The sequence below is a fragment of the Vipera ursinii genome, assembly GCF_947247035.1.
Source record: "Vipera ursinii genome assembly, chromosome: 3".
NCBI classification, from domain to species: Eukaryota; Metazoa; Chordata; class Lepidosauria; order Squamata; family Viperidae; genus Vipera; species Vipera ursinii.
In genome coordinates, this window is record NC_139516.1 from 188,901,354 (window position 1) to 188,928,070 (window position 26,717).

At 38.0% G+C, this 26,717-nt stretch overlaps 1 protein-coding gene across 1 annotated transcript in view; it reads left to right on the forward strand.

The window, feature by feature from the left end:
• The window catches only part of CPQ (carboxypeptidase Q), a 161,418-nt gene that overhangs the window by 91,655 nt on the left and 43,046 nt on the right, over positions 1 to 26,717 (forward strand). The window contains exons 5-6 of the mRNA XM_083359551.1: positions 8,064 to 8,175; positions 18,010 to 18,101. Of these exons, the coding sequence (XP_083215677.1) occupies positions 8,064 to 8,175; positions 18,010 to 18,101 (204 nt within the window). The remainder of the gene's footprint in view (positions 1 to 8,063; positions 8,176 to 18,009; positions 18,102 to 26,717) is intronic.

A 26,717-nucleotide genomic window follows, 5' to 3' on the forward strand; every position in this document is an offset into this window, starting at 1 on the left:
GTTATGGATTGCTGTGAAGGAATGTATTTTTTCCTCTGAGAATTTTGTGCAGACTGGTAATTAGCAGTTAATTAATGATAAATGCAACTAATTAGATGTTAACTGATAAATGAGTTTCAAAAATGATGATTAAAAATAGTGAGAATATTAAATAAAATCTAACTATTCAAGGCATGTTACATGTTTTTAAAAACATGATAGTTTTATAGAGAAAGAGAAAATTGTGCTGGGTCCTCCCTCTTCATCACCCTCCACAGGGTAAAATTTGGTAAAATTTTAGACAGCCAGTTTGGTGTGGTGGTTGAGGCAGCAGGCTAGAAACAGAGAGACTGTGATTGCAAGTCCAACCTTAGCTCAGAGTCAGCTGGGAGGCCTTGGTCCAGTCACCCTGCCTCAGCCCTAGGAAGGAGACAATAGCAAACCACTTCTGAAATCTTGTAAAGAAAACTGCAGTGGCCTGTCCAGGCAGTTTGTCAGGAATTAGCATTGATTTAAAGGTAAAGGTAAAGGTAAAGGTTCCCCCGCACATGCGTGCTAGTCGTTTCTGATTCCAGGGGCCGGTGCTCATCTCCGTTTCAAAGCCGAAGAGCCAGCGCTTGTCCGAGGACGTCTCCGTGGTCATGTGGCTGGCATGACTAGACGCCAAAGGTGCACGGAACACTGTTACCTTCCCACCGTAGTGGTCCCTATTTTTCTACTTGCATTTTTTACGTGCTTTCAAACTGCTAGGTTGGCAGAAGCTGGGACGAGTAACAGGCGCTCACTCTGCTACGCGGCACTCGGGATTCGACCCGCCAAACTGCTGACCTTCTGATTGACAAGCTCAGCGTCCTAACCCACTGAGCCACCACATCCCTGATTTAAAGGTACCACGCATACAAATGCATACACACACACACACACACACACAAACACACACACACACAGGATGGGGGCAGGGTTGTAAATAATGTGTAAATCTCTATATAGACATTTTGTCCTTCTTTGCCCTTCTTTATCCTTTGTCCAGGGGGCACGATGCCTTAACCACTACACAAAACTGGCTCTCTAAATTCAATGTAAGAGGCCTCCCCCCCTCTGCAAACTCAACTCTTCATAACATTAAAAACATTGCAATCAGTGACTCAGATGGCTGACTTTCATTTCACTGTATAGGATGCATACAGTGTGGGGATTGAACTCAATAGTCTAAATAGCCCCTCCAAATTCAGTGATTTTATGTCTCTCGTAGAAGAGAGTCCAGGGATTAAAACTATTTTCAAAGAACATAATTGCACTCCAATTGCACATCTGAACGATTCTCCTTAAATAAGTAGTGAAGATGTAGTCCATAACAACAGAGAAATTAAATGTGGGTACAATGTAACTGTATAATGACTAATTCAATTTCCTAAATGTCAACCTTATGATGATTACCAAGCACTAATAAGTCATCTGATGTTTTCTCATCCATACAAGCTGCATTTAATAAAAACAAGGACACACTAAGCAAAGTGATTCTTCATCCTCCCGCTCACATACAGTATGTATGTCCACTTTAGAGAATGTTTCATTGCTCCTCCTAAAGCAAGTTTTCCCCTTACTTTTGTACAATAGAAGAGAATATTTGTAGCTCAGGGTTGAACTGTGAGGTTATTGGTGCTCTCTGAGCTTGGTAGTTTTCTTGCAGACATTTCATTACCCAACTAGGTAACTTTATCGGTGCTAGCTTATTCTTCTCTTCAAGATCCTGTGATGACATCTGTGTACAAACATAAAATTTGTTAGCAAACAATGAGTCAAATGGTTGGCTTTCCTTCACTATATAGGATGCATACAGTGTAGGGATTGAACTCAGTGCCTAAAACTGGGTACAATACTCCAAAGTGTGTTGGAGCACATTGGGGTGTGGGGGGGAGAGATCTTACAAAAGCAGAATAAAATAGAACAGCCACTTCTTATAATTTGGAAACTATGCTTCACTGAACGCAACACAAAATTTCATTTGCTATTCTTTATGCCATATCCTATTGCTGACTCATAGTTTGCAGTCAACTACTGTGTCAAGGTTGACTTGTAATGCACCTCTCTACTCACAGCTTGACAAGAAAGACAATGGGACAGTGGAGGGGGAATGCTTGGAATGTATTGGGAGCTGGGAGGAAGGTGAGGAATTTACATAAACCGGTGGAGGGGGGATGTTTGGAATGTATTGGGAGCTGGGAGGAAGGTGAGGAATTTACATAAACCGTTTGCAGCCTGAGAATATCTCAAGACTTCAAGGCCATGCGATGGGGACATTCCGAAGGTACAGACTGTTTTCTCAAAACAAAATGAACGTGCTGGATTGGTGGACAATAGACAAGGGGTGGCCCAAATGGGGAAAAGGGGATCAATCAATATGTAGAAGTTCTGCACTATAAAAGGAAGTGACCTAAATTACCTAAAAATATACGTTAACAATTGCTCACTCATAACAAATGCTTTCAGAGGGATGGAAAGGGTATTAGATTCAATGACTCATAGGCCTATTCTCAGGAGAATTTCAGACTCAGTCTTTTGGAGAAAGAGAGAGTATTTGGTCCTATCTAGAGCACACCCAAGGCAGACCAGAAAGCTTGTGGATAAGCAAGACATAGGCAAACCTCATTCAATCTGTGTTTGTCACCGTTGCAGAAATGGCCTAAATCAAGGTTTGCTAAAGTTCAAAGACAAAAATAAAAAATACTTTTAATAATCCAATAAAAACACAGGATAACATGCCCAGGATGGCCCAAGGCAGATTGAGGTTATAGTCTGGTTTGCAAGCTGATAGATGTTAAGAAAGAAAAGTCAGGAGAAAGTTCAGGGAAAAGAATATGACTCTGTCCCACTCTCCCTCCATCACCAATCAGCTCAGTTTCTGTTTGGAACATTGTACTTTTGTATTAGGGGAGCTCCAAAATTTTGAAAAATGTTGGATTCACCCAAAGTACCTCTTTCCTTTGCTTTTAAGACTATAGGCCTTCACATTTCTTTTGACAAAAATAATTGGTTTAGTTATATCTATGTAGGCTTTTCCATCTTCTTATCACTTGATAAAGCTAAGATCATGAACTGACTTTGACAAATCTGTTTGTTGGTAACATAAATAGTCAAAGATTAGGTACTAAGGGGACTCTGGCCAGTGAATGTGGGGATTTTTTAGTGGACTACCTGGTGGATTTCTACAAAGCATTGCCCTCTGAGAAGCACCGCTATAGAGACTTGGATCTGGTAAACCTATTCAGTCAAACTTCTTATAGGTGTCACTTGCTTATTTAGAATAAGTCTGGATAGTTGCTGTCCAGGAGACTGGAGAGAAATAATATTGATTTTACTAGCATAGGCATAATATGCAAATATATGCAGCTAGTCACACACACATATATATATAAGAGGACACCTTTCCTTGAACAATATTCATGTTCTTTATTTATAGGGGAAATGGGCTTTCTTAAATCCACCCTAAAGATTGTTATGAATCCATTCAACTTAATAGTAGAATATATGTGCTGAATAATCCACCACCACCACCTCTAAGGTAGCAGGTTTTATGCTTTTTCCACAGATGGCTTAAAAATGCACATGTTGGTAGACTTCAACATTTTTATTACAAGAATTACATTTTATTTCTGAATTACCTATAAAGGAAAATAGCTATTACTTTTTTCTGCACATGCTTCCTCATCAAAAGCAATGTGGGTGTCTGTGGGAAAAGGGCATCAAATGACAAAAGATGTGTGATGACCTACTTGCCTCATATGATGGTAAAAAAATATGTAAATGGAAGCATTTGTATGAGGACATCCCTGTTCATACGTTGTTATTTTTGGCATCATTGTGACTTGCAAAAATTACTGCTTGAAAGGAACGCATCATTATTTGGAAGGGAAATTAGAATTATGTTATGTTTTTAAAAAGCACAAGCTCTGGTTAGTCTAATTAATAATGTAGACTTGACAGAAATAGACTTGATTTCCATCTGAGGACCAAGAAGATATTGTGTTATTACTTTATAATCTTTTTATGGATTTTCTAAATAGAGCTTGTTGTCTTTCAATAGTCTGTGGATCATTGTGTATCTCCTAACTAGAGCGCTTTGGACAATACATTTGCATAGACAGTTATTTTGCTTTTGGTTTCTGAAATTTTTCTGTCACTTTTCAGCGTGCGACCTGTCTACTTTAGTATTGACCAAAGCTTTATATTAGATTATTTGCATAAATCTTTTGTTTATTAGGTCTACATGATCGGTCTCATCTTTTTTAGGAAAGAAGAATCCCAAGATAAGTTTGGACATTATCATACTATTAACCCTTAAATGATATAAGCTTTAAAAAGTTTTAATAATGCAGGATCCAATCTGGGTTGGTCACGAGGACCAGAGATTTGGTCTTCCAAGCTTTCAGATTGGTGCTAGAGTTCATCTTCAGGGAATTTCTCTCTAGCAGAAGTCTGAGAACTCAGAAAACAAAACGTCTGTTCCTAGTGACTGATCCAGATTGGATCTTGCAACATTATCCTGGGACACATATATTTGCCTTCATTTGTGAGTTTTAATAATGTCAGACCACAAATTATTGTAGGGTTTTGGATTATTGGCTCCCTTGCACTATTCAGAAAGGTATCTTTGAAGACATGGGAAAATCACTTAACCCAAAGCCCAGAGAAGTTAAGTTTCTGACTGAATTCTATGTTACTAGTTCTTCTGCAGTTGCATTATCTCAAATCCCTGTTGATCTGATCAGCCATATCTACATTAATCCTTGTTCCCGTATCTGCCTGTCGGGTTCTGTAAAATGTTCTCCAAAGAGGTTGATAGCTATTTTTTTTTTAAAAAAATACTCATCTCATTTCCCATGCCTGCTTGTAAAAGGGGCTACGAAGAAGCTCACTCAACTGTCACACTTTTATCTTTGATGTCAGGCAAAGAAATGCCTGACATCCTTCTCTACTGAGGTGTTTAGAATTTCAGTCTGAGAACCGCTGTTTTAAAATTTCTCCTTTGTTGATCCATAATATTGTTGAATACATTATGTATCTGCTCAGAGAAGATATTGGAATGGCAAAACTAATAAAGAAGTAAGGAAATAAATATATATTTCTTAGTTCCCTAGAGTTCCTCAAAGAGAAAACTCAATGATACGGAAACATTTTGTGCAAAGTTTCTGTGCTTACCTGATGTATTTGTTATTGATATATCTAATTGTGATCCTTAAAAGCTTTTACAGAATCCTCAGCACCACAGAGTGGACCATTGATAGAAAATCATGGGTCAATAAAATATCTCTCTCATATAGTGGAAAATATCTCTCTCATAGTGGAAAATCTGGAAAACTTACAAATAGGAACACTTCTATAGAATACCACAACTGTTCTACTCATTGTTAAATGTCTCTTGATTTGCTTCAGCATGGAACATGGAAACCATTATACCTAGGTCAGCGTTTCTCAACCTTGGCAGCTTTCAGATATATGGACTCTTAACTACCAGAATTCCACAGCCAACAGGTTGGCTGAAGAATTCTGGAAGTTGCAGTCCACACATCTGAAACCTGCCAAGATTGAGAAATACTACTCTAGAGGGATTGCAGTCAAAGTAGAGAGGGTTGCTGCTAGAAAGAAAGACAAGTGGTCTAACCTGAAAAATGCAGCTTCTTCTCTTTTGTTTCTCAATCTGCTAGAACTGCACTTGGAAAGAGCATTTTGAAATCTGTAAGCACACATGTCTAATCCCACGGCAGATCACACCACTTTCTGATTCAAAATTTCCTACTGACTAATGTGACTTTTTCCTAGGAACAAAAAAAAATTCTCTATCAGGCAATACTTATGCCACTTTGGTTGCCATAGAACATCATGCTGTGTTAGTAGGACAAACTTTCACTGCTGCTTTGCTCCTCATTTAAATATATTATTTTTCTATTCATTTATAAACTAACCTATAATTCATTGCAAGACCTACGTGCATTTTCTGACATCTGTGTTTGATGAAACAACGTAAGCAATTTACACTTGTGCCAGATTATATACATAGCAGTTATTGCTTGGATTTTTCTCCCCCTCATTATGTGGGGTTGAATAGGTGAGGTTGTTATGAAATGCTGAAACAGTATAATCTTGGCTGGGTTAAAGTTAACTTATTTGGAGGCAAATTAAATCCTTCCAGCAATATCATTCAAGTCTCTAGACTGTCTTGTAAAAACCTGCCCTCTCTGGGCACTCAGTTTGTGTCATCCTCATGCATAGGTCTAAAGAGATGAGAAGGGACAGAAAAGCACCAACTTACAAATCAGCTTTATTTTTAAGGATGTCCTTTGATTCCAGAGAGGTATAATCTTAAAGAATGAAAGAGTTGAAAAATGTAATTAGGTGATTGAAAAGGATCTCATCAGTTTGCCTTTTTGTAAACAAGCAAATTTTCATGCCAGCTGTCTTCTTTTAACATCCATGACTTTCATTCACAATGTCAAATTTGTAAGAACTGAGAGCCACATTTTCTCAGAAAAGAGATGTCAGTTTTTTTATAAACATCTAACAGTTGCCCATTTCAGGATCAAAGCACCCAGGGCAAAAAGCCTTGGGAAGGAAGTTGGATAAAAAACCACTGGAATTAAAACTATGGTGGTATTAGAAGGGACTGCGCTTTCATGTGACTGAGGAAAGTCAGTTGTTTTAAGTGGCTCCATCCTGGTATGCAATAAATGTTCTTATTTAGCCTTGCCGTGTTTTGAGTCTGCACCAGAATCTAAGCCTTATCATAACAGACCAAACCAAGACAAATGTCTAGGAACTGCTTCTGAGATTTGCATGGTGGCCCAACTCAAATCCTGTGACTCTGAACAATACACAAAAGACAAGCATCCAGAAAAAATAATTCAAAAAATACATAAAAATATCAAAGCCATAAAAGCAATCTTACTGGATGTATATTACTAAGTTGTTCTTGTCAGTGACCTCCATAATATACACCCACTAACTCAAAGATCATAGAACCTAACCTTAAATATTAACAAGTTGATAGATATTCTTTTGCACTTGAAGTCCTTGATTATCATAATTTCCCATTAGAACAAAATGATGGTCGCAATGCACATTCCAACTACACTATCACAGCATTGATGTAATTGTGGTTCACATTACTAGAATTACATCTGGTAAAAGAATAAGCCTACCGTATATACTTGAGTATAAGCCGACTCGAGTATAAGCCGAGACCCCCATTTTCACCCCCAAAAACTGGAAAAAGTTCGTGACTCGAGTATAAGCCGATCCGCTGTTCTGCAAGCCTCCGCCGCCAGCAGAGGCTCGATCCGCCATTTTGCAAGCCTGAATACACAGGAATACCCTGTGTGGCCGCGGCTCTCGGGGAAGCCCTGGCTGTCCGCTTCCTCGCTCCACGCTGCCATTCGGGCCCGCGCGTTCCCCGGGCAAATCGCGGCGCCCAGCAGGCGAGGAAACACGCCCGCTCCAGTCGCCCCCCCTTCCCTCAGGAGACGCGAAGCAAGTGACCGCCCGGAGCTTACCGAGGACTTGCGCGCGGCCGAGGCTTCGGTGCTTCCAGGATCGCGCGCACCTCTCCCAAGCCGCCGCCATCCGGAGACCTGCCGAAGTTTGGGGAGATTTGGGGAGGTGCGCGCGCACCTCCCCAAACCTCCCCAAACGTCGGCAGGTCTCCGGATCTCCGTGACCTGCCTGCCTGCTTCTTTCCGCAGCGGAAAGAAGCAGGCAGGCAAGGCACGGAGATCCGGAGACCTGCCGACGTTTGGGGAGGTTTGGGGAGGTGCGCGCGCACCTCCCCAAACCTCCCCAAACTTCGGCAGGTCTCCGGACGGCGGTGGCTTGGGAGAGGTGCGCGCAATCCCGGAAGCACCAAAGCCTCGGCCGCGCACAAGTCCTCGGTAAGTTTTTTTTGTTGACTGGAGTATAAGCCGAAGTGGAATTTTTCAGCCCAAAAAGTGGGCTGAAAAATTCGGCTTATACTCAAGTATATACGGTATATAGGTATCCTTGGGACAAACTGTCTAATTCAGATTTTCAGATAAATATTTTTATTTCTTTAGGTTGTACTAATTAGTGGACACCTGGACAGCTGGGATGTGGGTCAGGGAGCGATGGATGATGGTGGAGGAGCATTCGTATCATGGGAAGCATTATCACTCATTAAAGACCTTGGTAAGTACCTATGTAAATACTATAGTGCTCTAACATTTATGGCATTATCTTCTTAGACTTCCTTAACTTTATTTCTTGTAATACATTTTCCCAAATAGTTCTGACAGTTGTGAAATCCTATTTGTTTGCAATTTTTTTTTCTAGTGCCTGGTCCATGGTAACACAGCTTGTAACACCATTGTTGCCCATAAGGCTAGTCTCTGAGTATAAAAGATGAATCTGACAATTAATAGCCATGTTTGCACCCTGTCTTTTCTCAAAATAGTTTGATTAAGCAGTTTTGGATGATACATTAGGTTATGAATAAGTAAATTAACATTTATTATATGATTTGTGTTATGTACTGGGCTTTTTGAGGAATACCACATGGGTTGCTGGAGCAGCTAACAGCTCTCCAGCAACCCAGACTACCAGTCTCCTGTGCTGCAATTGGCTATCCCCAGACAGCAATGGTTGATTCAAACCTATTGGCTGCCGCCTACGGGCTAGACTATGTATTGCGGCTGGTTGCAGCCATTTCCCTCAGTACAGTTCCAGCACAAAATAAACAATGAGTTATCCTGTACTCAGCTTTGCGTCTTCATTCCTGCACCAAAGAACCTGCTATTTAACAGTGGTGACAAAGGTGGGATCCTGCTTCACCGATTAAAGAGCTGAAGTCTTCAAGGGAAAGGCAGCACATGCCAGAGGGAAGAGGCATTTCCCCCCCCCCCCCGTCTCAAGGTCGGCTAGCAACTACGATAGTGACCTCGTCGTGCTCAGGGAACTCACTCCCTGAGTCTGAAGCAGGATCTGGAAGAACGCAGGAACCAGATAGAAAGAATGCCAAAGGTTGGCAAACTGCGAGAATTCAACATGAAAAAACCGGAGGAATGGCCATCATATCTATCGCAAGTAGAAAACTACCTCAGAACCAATCTTTGATATGGCCATTGTTTACTATTAGTTTGTTTATCAGAGTTGGTACTTCCTTGATTGCAGTAATATTATGATGATGATGAAGAAGAAGAAGAAGAAGAAGAAGAAGAAGAAGAAGAAGAAGAAGAAGAAGAAGAAGAAGAAGAAGAAGAAGAAGAAGAAGTAGTTGGAAGGGACCTTGGAGGTCATCTAGTCCAACCCCCTGCCCAGGCAAGAAACCCTATAACATTTCAGACAAATGGCTGTTCAGCTTCTTAAAAACTTCCAGTGTTGGAGCATTCACCGCTTCTGGAGGCAGGTTGTTCCACTGGTTAATTGTTCTAACTGACAGGAAGTTTCTCCTTAGTTCTAGGTTGCTTCTCTCCTTGGTTAGTTTCCATCCGTTGCTTCTTGTCCTGCCTTCAGGCGCTTTGGAGAATAGCTTGACTCCCTCTTCTTTGTGGCAGCCCCTGAGATATTGGAACACTGCCATTATGTCCCCCCTCGTCCTTCTCTTCATTAAATTAGACATACCCAATTCCAGCAACCATTCCTTATATGTTTTAGCTTCCAGACCTCTAATCATCTTTGTTGCTCTTCTCTGTACTCTTTCTAGAGTCTTATTAACTGTTCATTTAGTAATAATCTTGGTGTTAATTTCTGCTTACCTGGGAATTGTTTGCTGGTGATAAGGTGTTTTGGTCTTTTTGTTTTAATGTTGGAGGAACACAAGCCAAGAAGCAGGAAACTTGATTTCAACCTGGTGAATGTGTCTGGATCACCCTGTTATTTAGACAAAGGTTGTGATGGTTCCTAGTTAGAGAGTTAATACTGCTTCCTCTCAAGGAAACCTGCTGACTTCTGCTGCTCATCCCTATTTAGGTGGTAGCTTGACTTAAGGCTTGGAATTCTCCCTAGGCCAGGCTCAGACTCTGAACCAATGGCCCCTTGCATTCAGTCATCCACATTACTTGCAGGTGGCCCTGTTGCCGCCTAGACTGTAGGCAGAAAGTCCGCCAGCCTGAGAATCAGAGGAGGTCATAACCTCTATTGATATTATACTTATTATAATATAGAGATTACGATAGTGATATAAGACAAAGCTGGATGGGGATGGGGATGCAGGCAGATAGTGTATAGGGTTTTTTCCCCAACTGTTTCCATCTTTTAAAAGGAAATCTTAGTTTTATTAAGTATGTAAAAAATCTACAAATCATTTCCACCATTTCCACAGTGGTACTGCCTTGATTTTATCAGCTCTAAGAATCTGAACAGTGGTTGAACAGATGAAAGATTTAGCCAGGAACCTTTGTGTTCAGCAGCATCATTCAAAGGAACACAAAGCAAAAGTTGTTCACCTGGCCACTCATTGGATAATATTCTGCCCAGATTCTGCATGACTAATTTGTTATTGCAGTAATTTAATTTTAAATACCTTAAGCATTTCTAATGAAAATCACTCTGAATCATGGCAGCCATTTAAGTTGGTAATTGCCAATACTACTGAAGTAGTCACCACTTTTTTTTAACCTTAAAGATGCATAGCAGGTTCCAGAAATGCTGACAGTGGTTGAAGAAGTTAAAGAAAAGTTCAGTGCTGAGTCTGAAAAGCATTGTTTATTCACTAATTCCATACAAATACATTATGTAGAATGGGGAAAGGAATCTGCATCCTGGTTTGTTCTGATAGTTAGATAGATAGATAGATGAGAGATAAACAGACCGAAAGATAAATGGGTATCTCCAAATCCTTAAACAAAACTGAGCTGAAGACATCTCAGAGGTACCTTTGCTATGTTCATAGGTCTTGAGAGGAATCATTTTAACCCCTTTTTCTGCCAACCAAACTTTCCAACCTCCACAGTCTCTTTGCCCTCTGGAAAGCAGCCTTTGGGAATCCAGACTACATTCCACCTTGGTTCAATTTTTTTTTGCATTTATTTCAAATTCTCTAAGTTCCCGCAGTTATAGTTAATTTGATAGACTCATCAGGTGGCTTTTCAAACTCACTGATACTAAGATCTCTAAAAGCTTTAATATGGTTAGTTAAGCATTTTCCAAAAGTCATTAGAATCACACTGTGTACCCCTGAAAGTCCAGAAGATACTGACATTCTGAGAAACAGTCTCATTCTGCTCCATATTCAGGAGGCATATGTACAAGAATACTGCCCCAAAAGTAGCCAAAATGTTTAAGGAAGTGAAATTTCTTGCTTGGTTTTAAAGATGAAAGGAAATCATAAAATTCTGTGACTTGTATTTGAGATAATTGTGATTTATTTTTACCCTCACTCAAGCCACATGTCTTAGGCTGCTTAAGGCAGATGCATGTCCATTTGAAATTTCAGCAGAATATCTCATGGGTGGTCAAAAAGAATTATTCATCATCTGTGGATACCCTGACCATTGCAGAAAAAGTTTTAATTATTGTGTATTTTTACTTATCATGGAGGAAATGTCAAGGCCAAATCATTCCACAGTATATCATTGGAACTGTCTTAGAGATTCTTGCAAACTTAGTTTTATTGTTTTCATGTGGTCCTTGTTTGAAAAACTAGTCTAAACCTATTTCACTTATTCACAGTGGCATCCAGGTGGGAAATGTTCTTTTTAAAAAATAGTCTTTGCTGGGCTGAATGCCATCTATGCAAAAGCCAAGGAATAGGGCCACAACTTTTAATTCAGATTCACACCACATTCCTCAGCCAGATGGGTATTTCTTATTCCTCTACTACTCTGACTTTCAACAGAGATTGGAAGAAACCATATTTCGAGTCTGGGTTGAAGTTCCGATTCCTTAATTACAGAGGTCATTTTACCTCAGGACTGACTGTCCTGGAGATTAATAGCTGCAAAGAGCATATATATTAAGACGATGTTTTCTTGGCAACAAGGTGAGGGGTTACATATAACAGGGCATCTTTAATGGATACTGAATATAAAATGGATACAAAATTAGAGGTCTATGCTTGAGGATGAAGTCGCTCCTTAATTATATAACCTCCAGAAGTGCCTTTACTTGTCTTTACCTGTGAAAGGTTGAGCTATGCTATTTTCTTGCAATGCTAGATGTACCCCAGCACTACCTGCATTAAGAACCTTCTACTCCAAGTGTGAAGGGAAAGGAGAGGCAGCTTCAGTGACATTCACTGATGGGCTATTTGAGTTCTCATGTTGTCTTTTCTAAATTAGTGGCCTCAAACTATAGGAAGGCTGCTGAGAGTCAACATAGCGGAGAAGATGTTTACTAGAATAGAAGGTAAAAAAATCTTGCTAGGGGCATATAATATGTGCAGTATAATATTTTTACAGACAAAGCCCAAGAGGGGAAAAAACCAGTTTCAGTGTCTGATTTTGTAAGGTTCCTCAAATTTGGTTCCTCAAATTTGTGAATGTTTTTACAAAAGTTTGCATTATGATTGTCATGCATTTTGACACATATTTCTCAGCAAAGGCAGATGACTGACTCTTTCCTAGGAAGCTCAATAGTGATATACAAGTTGTCATTGTATAGCTGAGTATAGATTGTATAGCTGAGTATAGAGTTGAGACTCTAGAAAGAGTACAGAGAAGAGCAACAAAGATGATTGGGGGACTGGAGGCTAAAACATATAGTGAACGGTTGCTGAAATTGGGTATGTGTATTTTAATGAAGAGAAGGGTGAGGGGTGACATGATAGCAGTGTTCCAATATCTCAGGGGCTGCCACAAAGAAGAGGGAGCCAAGCTATTCTCCAAAGCACCTGAAAGCAGGACAAGAAGCAATGGATGGAAAGTAGTCAAGGAGAGAAGCAACGTAGAACTAAGGAGAAACTTCCTGACAGTTAGAACAACTAAGCAGTGGAACAACCTGCCTCCAGAAGTGGTGAATGCTCCAACACTGGAAGTTTTTAAGAAGAGACTGGACAGCCATTTGTCTGAAAAGTTATAGGGTTTCCTGCCTTAGCAGGGGGTTGGACTAGATGACCTCCAAGGTCCCTTCCAACTTATTATTATTATTATTACCTTTAGTGAATGTGCCATACATGTTCTGGTGCTGAAGGAATTTCAGTCTTTTCATTCACTTTTTAACTATATAATATGTCTCTTTGCATTCAGAAGCAGCCATTGTATCATTGCGCTCTCTCTCTCTCTCTCTCTCTCTCTCTCTCTCTCTCTCTCTCTCTCTCTCTCTCTCTCTCTCTCTCTCTCTCTCTCTCTGTGTTTGTAACTATATGAAAATGGAGTTTGAGAGAGAATGTTGTGTGAGGCATCAAAATAGATGAAGTTGGTGTCACAGTGAGGAAGAGAAAATTATATTAAAAATATGGACTGAATATAAATCACTACATTTCACTCAGAAAGCAGAGGCACATAATGACAATAGCAGAGTGTCTAGTTTAAAGGTTAAAAAAGTGTTATGTTATTGCCAAAATAAGGATAAAGGAAACATGTGTTTTTTTTCTGCTCAAGACAGCCTTATATTATGTGTATGGATCTTCGGCTGAGAAGAAAGAAGAGTAAAATTGAGCATTTTTATGCGGAAAGAACTTATGTAGAATAGTGGTGGTCAATTTCTTAGACTTGGGTCACGTGTAAGTTCAATTGTTAGAAACTTTTAGCGAAAGGCTGATAGTTTAGTGCAGGGGTCTTCAAACTTGGCAACTTTAAGACTTGTGTATTTCAACTCCCAGAATTCTGGGTGTTGAAGTACACAAGTCTTAAAGTTGCCAAGTTTGAAGAGCCCTGGTTTAGTGGTAGAGAATCAGCTTTGAATGCAGAAAGTCACAAGTTAATTCCAGGCATCATCAGTTTAAAAAGGTAAAAGATTCACAGAATGGCTAATGGGATACACCTTCGCCTGACACCTCAAAAATAGCTTCCAGTCAGAGTAGATAGACAGGAATAAGATTGAAGGAGAAATGGTTTGATAGAATTCAACTTCTAAGAATGTTAGTTCATATTTGGGGTAGGGGCAAGAAAAAAATCTCAAAACCATCAGAATCAGGGTTGCTAACCGATCAGGAGGATGAACAAATCTGATTCAAAGGATCAGGGAAGAGAGGCAAAAACAAAACGAAATAAAAATACTCCCTGCCCCTTTTCCTCGTCGCCTTCAAGAAGATTAATTATATGGGTAAGGCTACAACAATCCTGATCATCACTAGATGGCAGCAAATAGAGTTTCGTATGGTGTTGAATAACAAGATAATCCTGTGTCTCCATGTTTGACAATGTGAGGGCAAGTGAGGGTACTAAACAGGCCAACACATTTGTCATAAGGAAAGCAGTTGTATATTTGAAAATAGTATAAGAATTTATCATCTCTCAAGTATTTTTATCAACTCTGAGGAGTTATCTAATCAGAAGTAAATGACTTAGGCAACTTTTACTTCTTCCTAATTTGGTGTTAGGTTTCAATTGCCAGGATTTATATGATTTGGACAGGGCATCACTGAAACAACTCCCATGATAGCTAGAGTGTCAAAATCAAGTCCACTTGGAGGACTACAGAGTAGAAATTCTTAACTGTCACCAGGAGTCAAACTAGAGTTGAAGGCATCTTATTCTTCATTTCCCTTTTTTAGTTTGCAATAGTCTTCGTCAAGTTTAATTTTATCTTCTCTGTTGACATCTTTGTCTTAGAAACCTTCTCCACAGCACCTTCACATATTGTTATTTTTCCTCTCAAAGAGCACAGCTATTGTCTCAGCACCAATTACTCTCAAGTGTACTTCTAACCTTTTCCAGGCTTATGTCTATTCCTGTCTATTAATCTTTAATTGACAGATTACTTTTCTAAAGGGAAGATGTCTAGAACTAAAAATCTTGAGCTTGTCTCTTGGCGTATCTCTTTTCCCTTTATATCTCTCTTTTCCCTTTATATGTCATTTTGTTTCTCAGTTTTATCTTTGAAATTATAACTAGAACTTATTTAATCAAATGCCTTGAGCCTGCAGGAATTTTATTTATTCAATTTTTATTCATTTATTTAATAAACACATCTACATGTGGCTGCCCTTGAAGAGCATTCAGAAACTTCAACTGGTGCAAAATGCAGCTGCATGGGTAGTAAATGCTACCAGATACATGGTATATGTGAGCCACACTGGTTGCTGGCATGTTTCCAAGTGCACTTCAAGGGGCTGGTTGTCACTGTAAGCGCTGCATGCCTTGGGATTGGATTACTTGAGGGACCACCTTTTTCCAAGAATCTCTACCTGTCCAATTTGATCCAGCTTGTCACTGATGTCTTCTATCATTTTTTTAAACCAAATTTAATAACATCTTCCTCCACGATATTAAAAAAGAAGGTCTTTTCTCCTTGTCTTAAAATATCAAAACACTGTTCATAATCTTTCTTCACAACTTCCACTAAGAAGTCTGTTCAAACTACAGAACCTACATATTCAGAAGTCTTCTTGTTTATTTAGTATCTCCAGGGCTTTTTTTTCTCATAGAACGCTCAGAACGGAGTTCCGGCACCTTTTTTGGATGGAACCTTGTAGGGTAGGCAAGGCGGGTTGTATGACATATGTGAGTTCCGGCACCTTTTTCTTTTACAAAAAAAGCACTGAGTATCTCTATATACTCAAACCAAAAATAATTGATGTAAATAATGATCCTTTTGACTAGTGCCTCCCAAAATAACTCCTCCCTCTCTTCTTCCTAGCTATGCCTTGAGAAATGGTTGTCTTCCTTTCTGGTAAATACATCATTCTACTTTACATTGTAAATTTAGAAAGTTGGATTAAATTGTTAGAAAGAGAGGACTTGGCTAGAGTATTTCAGTTGATCCAGTGAATTATCACAGTAATATTTTGGATTCTGAGTATTGTGGGGAAATATTTATTTAATTGCATTCCTTGCATAGATTTGTATCTTATTCTTGTATCTGACACATGAGGCAAAGGCTGTAATAAAATATGTCTCTAAATATGTAGCTACTGGGCTTTATTTTCTGCAAACAAGTTATAGATAGATGGGAGCATTGCCATGAGGTGGTCTTTAAAAGGTGTCAAATACATTTCCACTCAGACTGTTAAATACTAGCGGCATTCAAGGAATTTCTTATGTCTTGTGAAATCAGATCACTTTTTTACCATCAACATCACGCCCAAATGGAAATGACAGGAGAAACTACCAAAAGTAAATAAGTAATCCTCATGAAACATGTCATATGCATCCTAGCTATATTCTACTTCAACTCTTTTAAATGGATTTAAAATAAATCAACTCATGGATCTGTAATGAAAGAAAGTAAGAACTTCAGAAAAGCTGGACTAATTCCATTGGTTAATCTTCGTTGTCTAATATTGATATATAGTTAACATGTCATATGTGCATCTCATACCTCTGTTTCAATCCCAGCAAACAAACGGGAGAATTGCATGGATGTTGAAAAATCCTGCTCAGTCAATACTTTTTTTTTCCATTCAAAGAAGAATTTGCTTCTTATTTGTACTACCCAACAAGGTCCACTCAATATACTTGTCCATAACTGATTTTGGATTACGAGAGTTCATGTTATCAAACATCTCTAGAATTTGTATGTTTTGGATATTTACTTTATGTTAAAATCTATACTTAAGGAAACCATAACACAATGCACAGTGCAAACCCAGTTATTGCTTTGTATGAAAGATGGATTCATTTTACCTGTGTTTCTCATTTCAAGTAATTTTTCTTCATGCACAGTAACTATTGAAAGGGTAAAAGAATTTAGTGCATGCCTCACTTGGGCTGAATCTAATATAGATGGACTTAAATGTATTAGGTGGCTTTCAAATGGCTTATATTTAATTTTAAGGTTATTCCTTCATAAATATCATTAAAACACAGATGGTCTTGCCTTGTCTCTCAACACTGAGTTTCAAAAAAAATCATAGATTTTTGTGAATCTAGATTGGAAGAAACAGGACTATCAGCTTGTTACACAAAAACCTATTGGGGATGCAAACAAATGCGTTTCCTGGGGTTCTTTCATTGCCACAGTTTGCAAAATTTATTCTGGAAGATATTGATAGGCAACACCATAAACACACCCTTTCCTCTCAGTGCAGCAGCAGATGGGGGGGTGGAGAACAAAATTTTTGGCTGCCTGCCAAAGAGGCAGCAAACAGCAGACACTGGGGTGGGCGCAACAGGTGCCTTTGGGAACTTGTCTGGAAGCCTTTCTTTGTTTTGGGATCCTATGATTAGTTCCCAGTTTGTGAACCAGGAACAGCAGGAGTGCTAAACCATACCCTTCCTGGAGTCGTTTAACTCTTCTTCCACCCCAGACCATTTTCTCCAGCTAAAAACCTAAACCCAAACAGATTATTTATACACAATTGGAACAGACCTATATTGTTAACAATTTGGTTGTCTTTGTGTGTAGCTTAAGCGTGAAAGCAAGGAAGATTTCCACTCTGGTATCACCCAGCCTTCACATAAAACCTTAATGCAGACCACCTGCAGACCATTGGATCACACTACTGTACAATGATGGGGAGTTGCCATGAATTGTTACTTCAGAAATGCTAAAAGATGTAGAGTAATGATGGGGAGAAAAAGAATCAGAATGGAATAATGGTGCTAGGAGTGCAGAAATCCTGTGCAGAAGTGGGCTGTGGAAAAAGAAGAAAGCACATAGAAAGAAATGTAAAAAGATGTGTGTGTGTGTGTGTGTGTGTGTGTGTGCTTAAATGAGGGAAGAAAAAAAGAGAGAAATTAGCTTGATTGTAAAAATGCGATGGGGCAGGGTGGAGATTTCAGAAACAGTGCAGAGAGACGAAAAAAGAGACAGATTGGGAGGAGATGCATTTAAAATAAATGTTTTACTTTCCATGATAGGCAAAATGTTATTTTTTTTCCTCCTAATACATTAAGGCAGGCTTCTTAGGATGCTAAAAATGGTAAAAAAGCTTTCAGGGGCTGAGATGAGAGAGAAGCTTGTTTATTTTCTATCTAATAACAGGACTCCGGCCCAAAAGAACTCTGCGTTTGGTGCTTTGGACTGGAGAAGAGCAAGGGGGAATTGGAGCGGAACAATACTACAAGCTACATAAAGTAAGTAACTTGATAGAATAATATGTTTAATTCTTTGGGTTCATTGTTTTTTATACCATTGTTTTATGGTTTTTATTGTATGCCGCCCAGAGTCATGTTTTTCATGAGATGGGCAACCATATAAATATAATGAATAAAATGAATATTACTTCATTTCATTAGCAGTCTTCTTGCAATCCTTACTTGTGAGCAGTAGAGTTGGAAGGAAAAAAAAATCAAGCAGCCATAATCATATTACGGTTCAAATTTGGAAATTCTGCTCATATTCTCAGAGATAATGCACTAGTCTATAGAATCCTTTTCTAGACCTTAGTTTGCCAGTCACAATGTAATATTCAACAATATTTACAGCTGCCCCACATTTATTTTTAGAATTTGAGCTATAATCCAGATGAAAAATCCTGTTCCCCTTGGCTAAAATATTTAGAGGGAAAACATGTCCATTACTACTATTCTGCATTCTAGTACTGTTTACTGGTATATAATTTTCTTTGGGGGATAACCCTACACTCAGCTATTAAAATAAATATTTAATTTGGCCCCTAACTTGCTAATTTAGATTTAGTCTTAGCAAGGAGAAAAATAATCTCATTGGGGTACCTGCCCTGAAAATTAAAAAGGGTTTTCTGTTGTGCCTGGATATTTTGGTTATCATCAGCACTTTCCATAAATAACTAAGTTCTTGTGATTTATGAATGGAAAAGGGGTGAGTAAACATTTTGTATATTTCACTTGTGTTAAAAGTACATTTTACAATATGTTGGGTTGAACTCAATTGATTTTTTATGAAAGATTTAGGATTTAATGTGCATTTTATCTGTAGAAAATGAGGCATATTTTTAACATCACAAATGTTTTTATGATGTATTTCTAAAATTTAAAAATGAGCTAAAAGAACGATAGGATGACATCTCATCCTTGTGGCATTTATTCATAACTATCTCCTGAAAGCATGAGGGATAACTTAATAGAATTGTCTCAGAGCTAAATATGATTATTTTATAAACATTTCATAGCTTAATTTGATTTTAATTATTTCCAATACTTACTCAAACATGAAGGAAATAAAACATTTGGTACAAGTGTCTTTACATTTAGCTGATGTTTGCAAAATACTTGTGTCTGATTCTAAAACTCAGACAAAACTATTTGCTGCTTCTAATAAGATAAATGCACACAGACAAGCACACATATGCACATTTTATTCATTAAAAATGTTTGAAAAGCTTTGTCCTTATTTTGAAATGACTTCATTTGCATTCAGTAACATTACTTAGGCCAAGAATAATGAACCAGATATCTGGAATTGAATTCTGTCAACTTTATCCAGTATGGTCAGCAGTCCAGTTGATGAGAATTGTAGTCCAGTAACATCAGAAGGGACACAACTTCATCATCCTCCCTGCCCCCCAACGTGGCCAAATCTGACTGGCTTTATAACATTGAAATGATATTTCATTCACTGTTTTGATGGAAAGATGGAAGAGAATTGCATCTAATGCCTCCATCTCAGATCGCCAAGCACCATGCCCATAGCACACCCTTTTTTTTAAATGCTCACTTACCTTGCCATGACCCAAATGGCCCCAAAAATTATGTTCTATATCCAATGAGGCCACCCCAATAGATGTCTCTGGTGGCATGCAGAGACTAATATTTTTTAACATTTAAAAGGCTATGGATGAACCCTCTACAGCAGGGCTCCCCAATCCTTAGGCCATGGTCTGGTACTGGTCCGTGGCCTGTTAGGAACTGGGCCGCACAGCTGGAAGTTAGCAGCGGGTAAGTGAGCAAAGCTTCATCTGTATTTGCAGCCACTCCCTAGCGCTAGTATCACCACCTCAGGTCCATCTCAGATCATCAGGCTTTAGATTCTCATAGGAATATGGACCCTACTATAAACTGAGGATGCAAGGGATCTAGGTTGCATTTTGTCTTCCATGAAACTGGTCCCTGGTGCCAAAAAAAGTTGGGGACTGTTGTTCTACAGTATGTTTATTCCAAAAAGGCATGTGTGACCAGATGTTGAGAAGGAAAAGATTGAGCATTCTCCTGGCATTTCTCGTCTCCAAATTTCCCCTACACAAGTAGCAACAAAATAAAGATGCTAGGGTTTATTACATTCATTTGTGTATAATATTTATTCTGCCCTACACAGCTATTGAATTTTTCCCTTGCCATCACTTTCTAGTAGACTAATTTTTTCCTTGCTTGCCAAAGAGTTTGTATTTCTGTGCTGTTTCTAATCTTATTTATTGAAAATTTGACAGGAAAATGTTATAAATAGTTCCATTTTATATTCTAAGTATGAAAAGAATTGCCTAAATAATAGAGCGGGTTAGGAAGGAGGCCTTGGGCATCACTAAATCAAATCTGAATAGTGAGAACATGCACATGAAGAGGAGAAAGTTGCTCTGGGGGGATGGGAAAGAAATGAACAAGGAAAAAAATGTACTTTTGGAGGAATATTTCAATCCTTTCTTAGATATCACATTTGATCTGTTATAATTATGGTATATTTGGCTATATATCTACCAGCAGGAAAGTCTAATAAGCACTCTGGCAAAAAAACCAGATTAATGTTGTAAATAATCCACTTAAAAACTTCTTAACTTTTTACAGAGATATGTAGCCCATATTTCTGAGAAATGGATTCCCAGAACAGAATACTTCTTATAGCTGGTAATTACTTGAATTGCACAGGCATATGATCCATCATTTAAACTTGAAATCTTTACATTTTAAAGGTTATTTTTTAAAAATGATTGGATTGCTCATTAAACATAGTGGTTTTATTATGAGCTTGGCAAAGTACAAAACTGAACATAATTAATTCTTTTGTCTTAAAAGAGTAATGATTAGCAAGAAATAGATGTTATGACAAAGCATCAATAATAAGAGAGTCTAGATCTTCTTTTTTAAAGTCCAGTCCTCTCTTTATTTTTCTTGCTTGTGTATATATGTAAATCCCCTCAAATAAATAGCCTTGTGGTTAATTAATGTTAGACAACTTTGTGACCTGTTGGTCACCCTTTGAGAGAAAGGTACTGCAATATGATGTGAGCAGTATGAACACTAAATTTTAGGCTGACTGCAGTGTATGCCTCCCAGCATACACAAAGGACAGCACAGCAGGAGGCTGATGGTGCAGATCAGCAGAGGGGCTGGACAGCTCCGGGGCGATAACTGCTCACTCAGGATAAGCCTAATGAGTTAAGCTGTTGACAGCCCCAGGCATGGTCAGCCTGGTGGGAAGCCAGGATCTACACCCATTGTCACCTGCACTGGCAGGAAGCCCAGGTTTGAACTGATTGGATGCCATCCACCTGGGCAGGTACAAATAGACGCCAGGCTCCCCTGTTTCCCCAGTTCGTACTGTTCAGAATAAACTCATCTTTACCCTAGCTCTGTGTCTGTCTCTATGTGAAGCACGCGACTTTACACTGACCATGGGGCTTTTTTACCCCAATGCTTGACAGTCCCATAACTATCTAAGAAGTACTGTATATATATCATAAATAGAAAAATAATTGTAATGGCAAACAAGCTTCAATAATAGGACACTATTTACTTACCCAAACAGGTAAAGATCATGGACGGACCAAACAGTGGGAGCCAAAGTGACTTCTAACTTCCTTCTGGCTTTCCCATTGACTTTGCTTGCAAGGGAGTATTGGAAATTATGATTAAGTGACCATGGAGACTCTGCAATAGCTTCAACTTTGCAAATAAAACTGGTGTGAACTTTATGGAAATTTGAGCTCCATAGAAGTAATGGGTCTCAGATATTTTACACGTTCTTTAAGTTCTTTAACATTCTTTAAGATTGTAGGTCATTCAAAAAAGTATAATACACTGTGCTAGCTTCAGGTACATACCAATATAGATGAAATCCTGACATTTAGCCAATATATCTATATACTACTAAACTAGTATATGGATACATTGGCTAAATGTCAGGATTTCATCTATATTGGTATGTGGTAATAATTCACAAGGCCATGGCAAATGTTAGATAACTATTTTTAAAAATAGTAGTAGAATATAATATTTATCAAATAGAAGGATAAATAATTAAAACAAGTTAATCAATGATACCATGACTGACATTGACCAGTGCATCTCCAAAATCCCAAATACTTTTATTAAGGCTTTAGACCAATTTGGTGTCAGCTTTTTCCAAGTCAGGAATTTTCTTGTTTTTTAGTCATTGCCTTCCATATGATTTTTTTTCATTGCAGATGTCTAAATGAATCTATTCATTTAAACAAATCAATGTCAATAATATTAATTTTAAATATTTTGATTTCCTTGGATACATTTTGACTGTAATATAGAAATTAGTTTTTCTTGTCTCTATCATAGATGGATTATCTGCCTGATTTACTTCTGCCTCAGTAAACTAGAAATACCTCTTGTATATAAATAACAATTCACTAGACATTCCTATGATCCAAGAAAGTCAATAACCAAGATGTTAGTGCAGCTTAATTAGGATTCTATTCACAGCAAAAGCAAAGTTCAGAAGAAAATAATAACATTTTGAAACATAGCAGCTTTGTCAGCATTTTCTTAGAGTTGATGGGCATAATCCCACCACATATATTGTTGTTGCTGCTGCTGCTGCTGCTGCTGCTGCTATTACTACTACTACTAATATTGCTACTATTACTAGTAATAGAACAGATAATATTTGTGTATTGTTCTTCCTCAGATGTATGCAAAAATGCTGGAATGAAACAATCTTCGACAGAAACAGTCCGATTAAAAAATCAATTATGAAATGAGACAATGAAAAACATTTAATGTACAACAATTAAAATGCATTTAAAAGGCCATTAAAGTTTAGATGATCCAATCTTGTATATTGGTAAACCAGCTCTTCATAATCAGCTATACTGAGACTTCTGAGCCTTTTTTTCCTACTCAAAATTCTCAAAGAAAAATAGCTGGAGAGAAAGATTAGCTGAAAAAAGACAACTTGTCATTTTGAAATCCATTGCTGGTGTCTAAGGGAATATGGAATATGGCTCTGTAATGTTTTTTTTTACTAGTTGGAGGGGCTAACCAAGTCTGTCCCCCTGGATCAGGCTGGTTTTAGACATTAATCCTGGAAGCAAGCTCAACTGAGTTTCTCAAACCCACCATTTGAGAATGTTCACTCATATTCCCTCTCAAGTGCCTTCACATATTATTCTGAGCCTCAGCAGATTTTAAGGTTTAAGGTCAGGGTCATAAAAAGGAGTTAGACAAGATGAGATACTCAGTCAGAATTGAGGTTCCAAACCCATTTAGAGCTTTGAAAATCATTACTAATGCTCTGAACTCAGATAAAAAATGTATTGCAGGTTATTGTAAATCTATTCTCCAAGGAGTTTGGTCTGGAATTTAGCCTAGTGAGCCAGCATGATGTCAATGAGGATTTAGTTCAGGTATTAAGGTGAAGTGTCCAGGTGTGTGATATCAGGTATATAATATCACAGTCAATTTTTTACAAATGGATTAGCCAGTTCTGGCAAGCTGCTCTTCTTTTTCTGCCTTACTTAATAGGTTTTTATCTTCAACTTCCTGATTTATATTTGTTTTCCTGCTGAATTTGGAGCTCTGACACTAGAGAATGTTCCTGCGGTTTCAGACCTGGTTGTGGTGTTCATCCTTCAGGGCTGTCAACTGGCTTTTGGGAAATTCTACACCTATCAATCCAATTTGGTTTGACTTATTTTTCCCATTCTGATGACATCTCCTGTGGGGAAGCTTGCACTGCACATTGTAGTAAGAGCCCAGCGTCCAGATTATTCCCTGACAAAAGTGATTACTTCCATGGATTGATATTTTAATGAGCCTGCACATTTGAAGGAGCCTTCCAATATGAGAAGACATGGAAGAAACAGCTGAGCCCACATTAAATCTATGCCTCTGATAGACAATCCTGACTTAAATTGCTTAAGAGAACCCAGTTTGATCTGAACTTGTTTGGACATCAGTAGTTACCTTTTTGTTGTCCAGAGGGAACTGAAGAGAGATAGACAGAGACATACACACACATATCTCCACATGCATACTTTGATTAGATTTAATAGTCAACTATTGTACATTCAATACAACATTTTCCATTTGTCCCAGGAAAATAACCCAGGTTTCTACCACTCAGAGAAATTCCAAGTGACCCTCCAGAAATCAGCAGTGAATAAGGAAAGCAACAAACAGACTTAGCAAAAACCCTCAAGACAACCAAGAGTTACTGAATCCCATGGAAGCTAAATGTTGGGTACACCAACTATCTTTCATCTGTTTCTGTTTCTGGCAAACAACCAGGCATGCACAAAATTATACTGTAGATTATCTCTGCATTGTTTTTATAATGGAATATATATTAATATTTCTGCAATAAAACCTGCTTATTCCCAAATGAAGATGTCTGTTAGAACAGTAGCCGCAAAACTCTACTTTCGCCCTGCAGTCATTATATGTCATGATTTGAGGTTGAGATGCAAAACTGTAAGTGTTCTGGGCATTTCTGTTTTAAAAAAAACGTCCTGAGCACCAAAATATTCCATTGCTTTGTTTATTGTTCTATCATAGGGATGTAATTTTTTTTCTTTGCAGCACAAGATAACATTTGGACTATGAACAGAATAACAGGGACACATTTCAATACAACAGAACAAAAGCTAAAAGCGATTCAATTTACTTCCAACATTGCTGAAATTATATTAAATTAATTCAATGCTTTCATCCAGCCGGAAGGGTCCACTGTTGGTATCCATATCAGAGTCATGTGGAATTATTGCCATAAAGTGTTCTTGTGAGATTTTTTACAGTGTCGTTCACTATTGCTTTCCCTAACCCTCCCCATTTATCCAGACTTGGGACTGGCATATGGTTGATGAATGGGACTATATGGTAGGGTTAAATTCAATTCACTTAATATGATTATGCCATTTATATTTAATCAATTTCCCTGCATTAAAAATTACAAATAGGTGACAACCTTTGAAAAAGTTCTGGATATCTTACCAAAGGCTTTGGGAAGACTGCATGTGACTTTAATGGCTTCAGTTGTATCACTCTTCTCTAACAAGTCCAGAATCCAGAGGTTGAAAAGAATGAAATGGTATAGCAGAAAAGTTAATGATGTGCTTTACAACTTAAATGATTCACAAGGTTATCTATGGCAAGGTTCTGTAAGACTATGTACTCGGTGTACCATTGCTAATCAGAGATCTGAATGCATGTCAAACTATTATTCTTTCCAGGAGCTACGGGTATTCCTTAATTTACAACCAATTGTTTAGTAACCATTCAAAATTACAACCAACCCGAGAAAGGAGACTTTTGAGCCAGATTCAAAGTTATGAAGGTTGAACCACTCTGAGTCAAACTTTGAGTGCTCAGGAACACAGCTTCATTAACAAACATTTACAGCATCCTGCAGTGACATGACTGTATTTTGTTAAAAACCAGCACTTGCTTCCTATTTTTGGCAAAACCATGCCCATAGCAAAGCATTGGTTGGCTTAATGACTATGCTATTTGTTTAATGACTGCTAAGTCACTGAATGATCATGATGATTCATTTAATGACCAATGCAAAAAAGTCATAAAATTACGACCGTCATGACATACAACTCTATGGCTCCATTATGGGCATATGTCAAGGATGACTTATACAGTCTAGAAGTCTGTTCCTAAAAGGAAAGAATATAAAATTGGGTTATTTCCTCAAGATTAAAATAGATATACTGTTTTTTCTGGTAACTCTTAATAAATATTTGCTGATACCAGGGCTCTAATGATGATGCTCTATGGATTTATTTATAGATAAAAGATAAGATATGGGAAGAGATTGCTTACAATTTAAGAAAAGCGCAAATTTACTAAAAAAAATTTATTATTATTATTATTATTATTATTATTATTATTATTATTATTATTATTATTATTATTATTATTATTATTAGGAAGGGACCTTGGAGGTCATCTAGTCCAACCCCCTGCTCAGGCAGGAAACCCTATACCATAACAGACAAATGGCTGTCCATTCTCTTCTTAAAAACTTACAGTGTTGGAGCATTCACCGCTTCTGGAGGCAGGTTGTCCCACTGGTTAATTGTTCTATGTTTAGATGATGGTTGTGACTATCTTTTTTAATATTTTTTTTTCTTTTTAAAGCTATACTATTTCCCTTTGCACTTTTTCCTTTTTTCTATTTTTCTATCTTTCTTTTAGTTTGCAATAATTTAGCTATTGTAATTAATTCATTAACAAAATTGCTTTTAAAAAAGTTTTGATAGGTTTCTTTTTCATTCTGATTTTTTTTGTTAGAAACTTTGTTGTTTTAAACATATGTGCCAAATTAAAGAGTGAGAATAAGAAACGGAAGGGTGGAGAGGTGTAACCATATCATATACTAATGGTACTTCCCCTTCTGGATTTGATATTAGAAAGATGTGAGCCATTACTGAAAAGGGTAACAACTGTGCTCCCAAAAGTGTTTTTTCAAGAGGCAACTGGACTTCCTTGTTTTTCTTTGAAGACATTTCGCTTCTCATCCAAGAAGCTTCTTCAGCTCTGACTGAATTTAAATCCTTCCATTCTCCATCCAGTCAGAGCTGA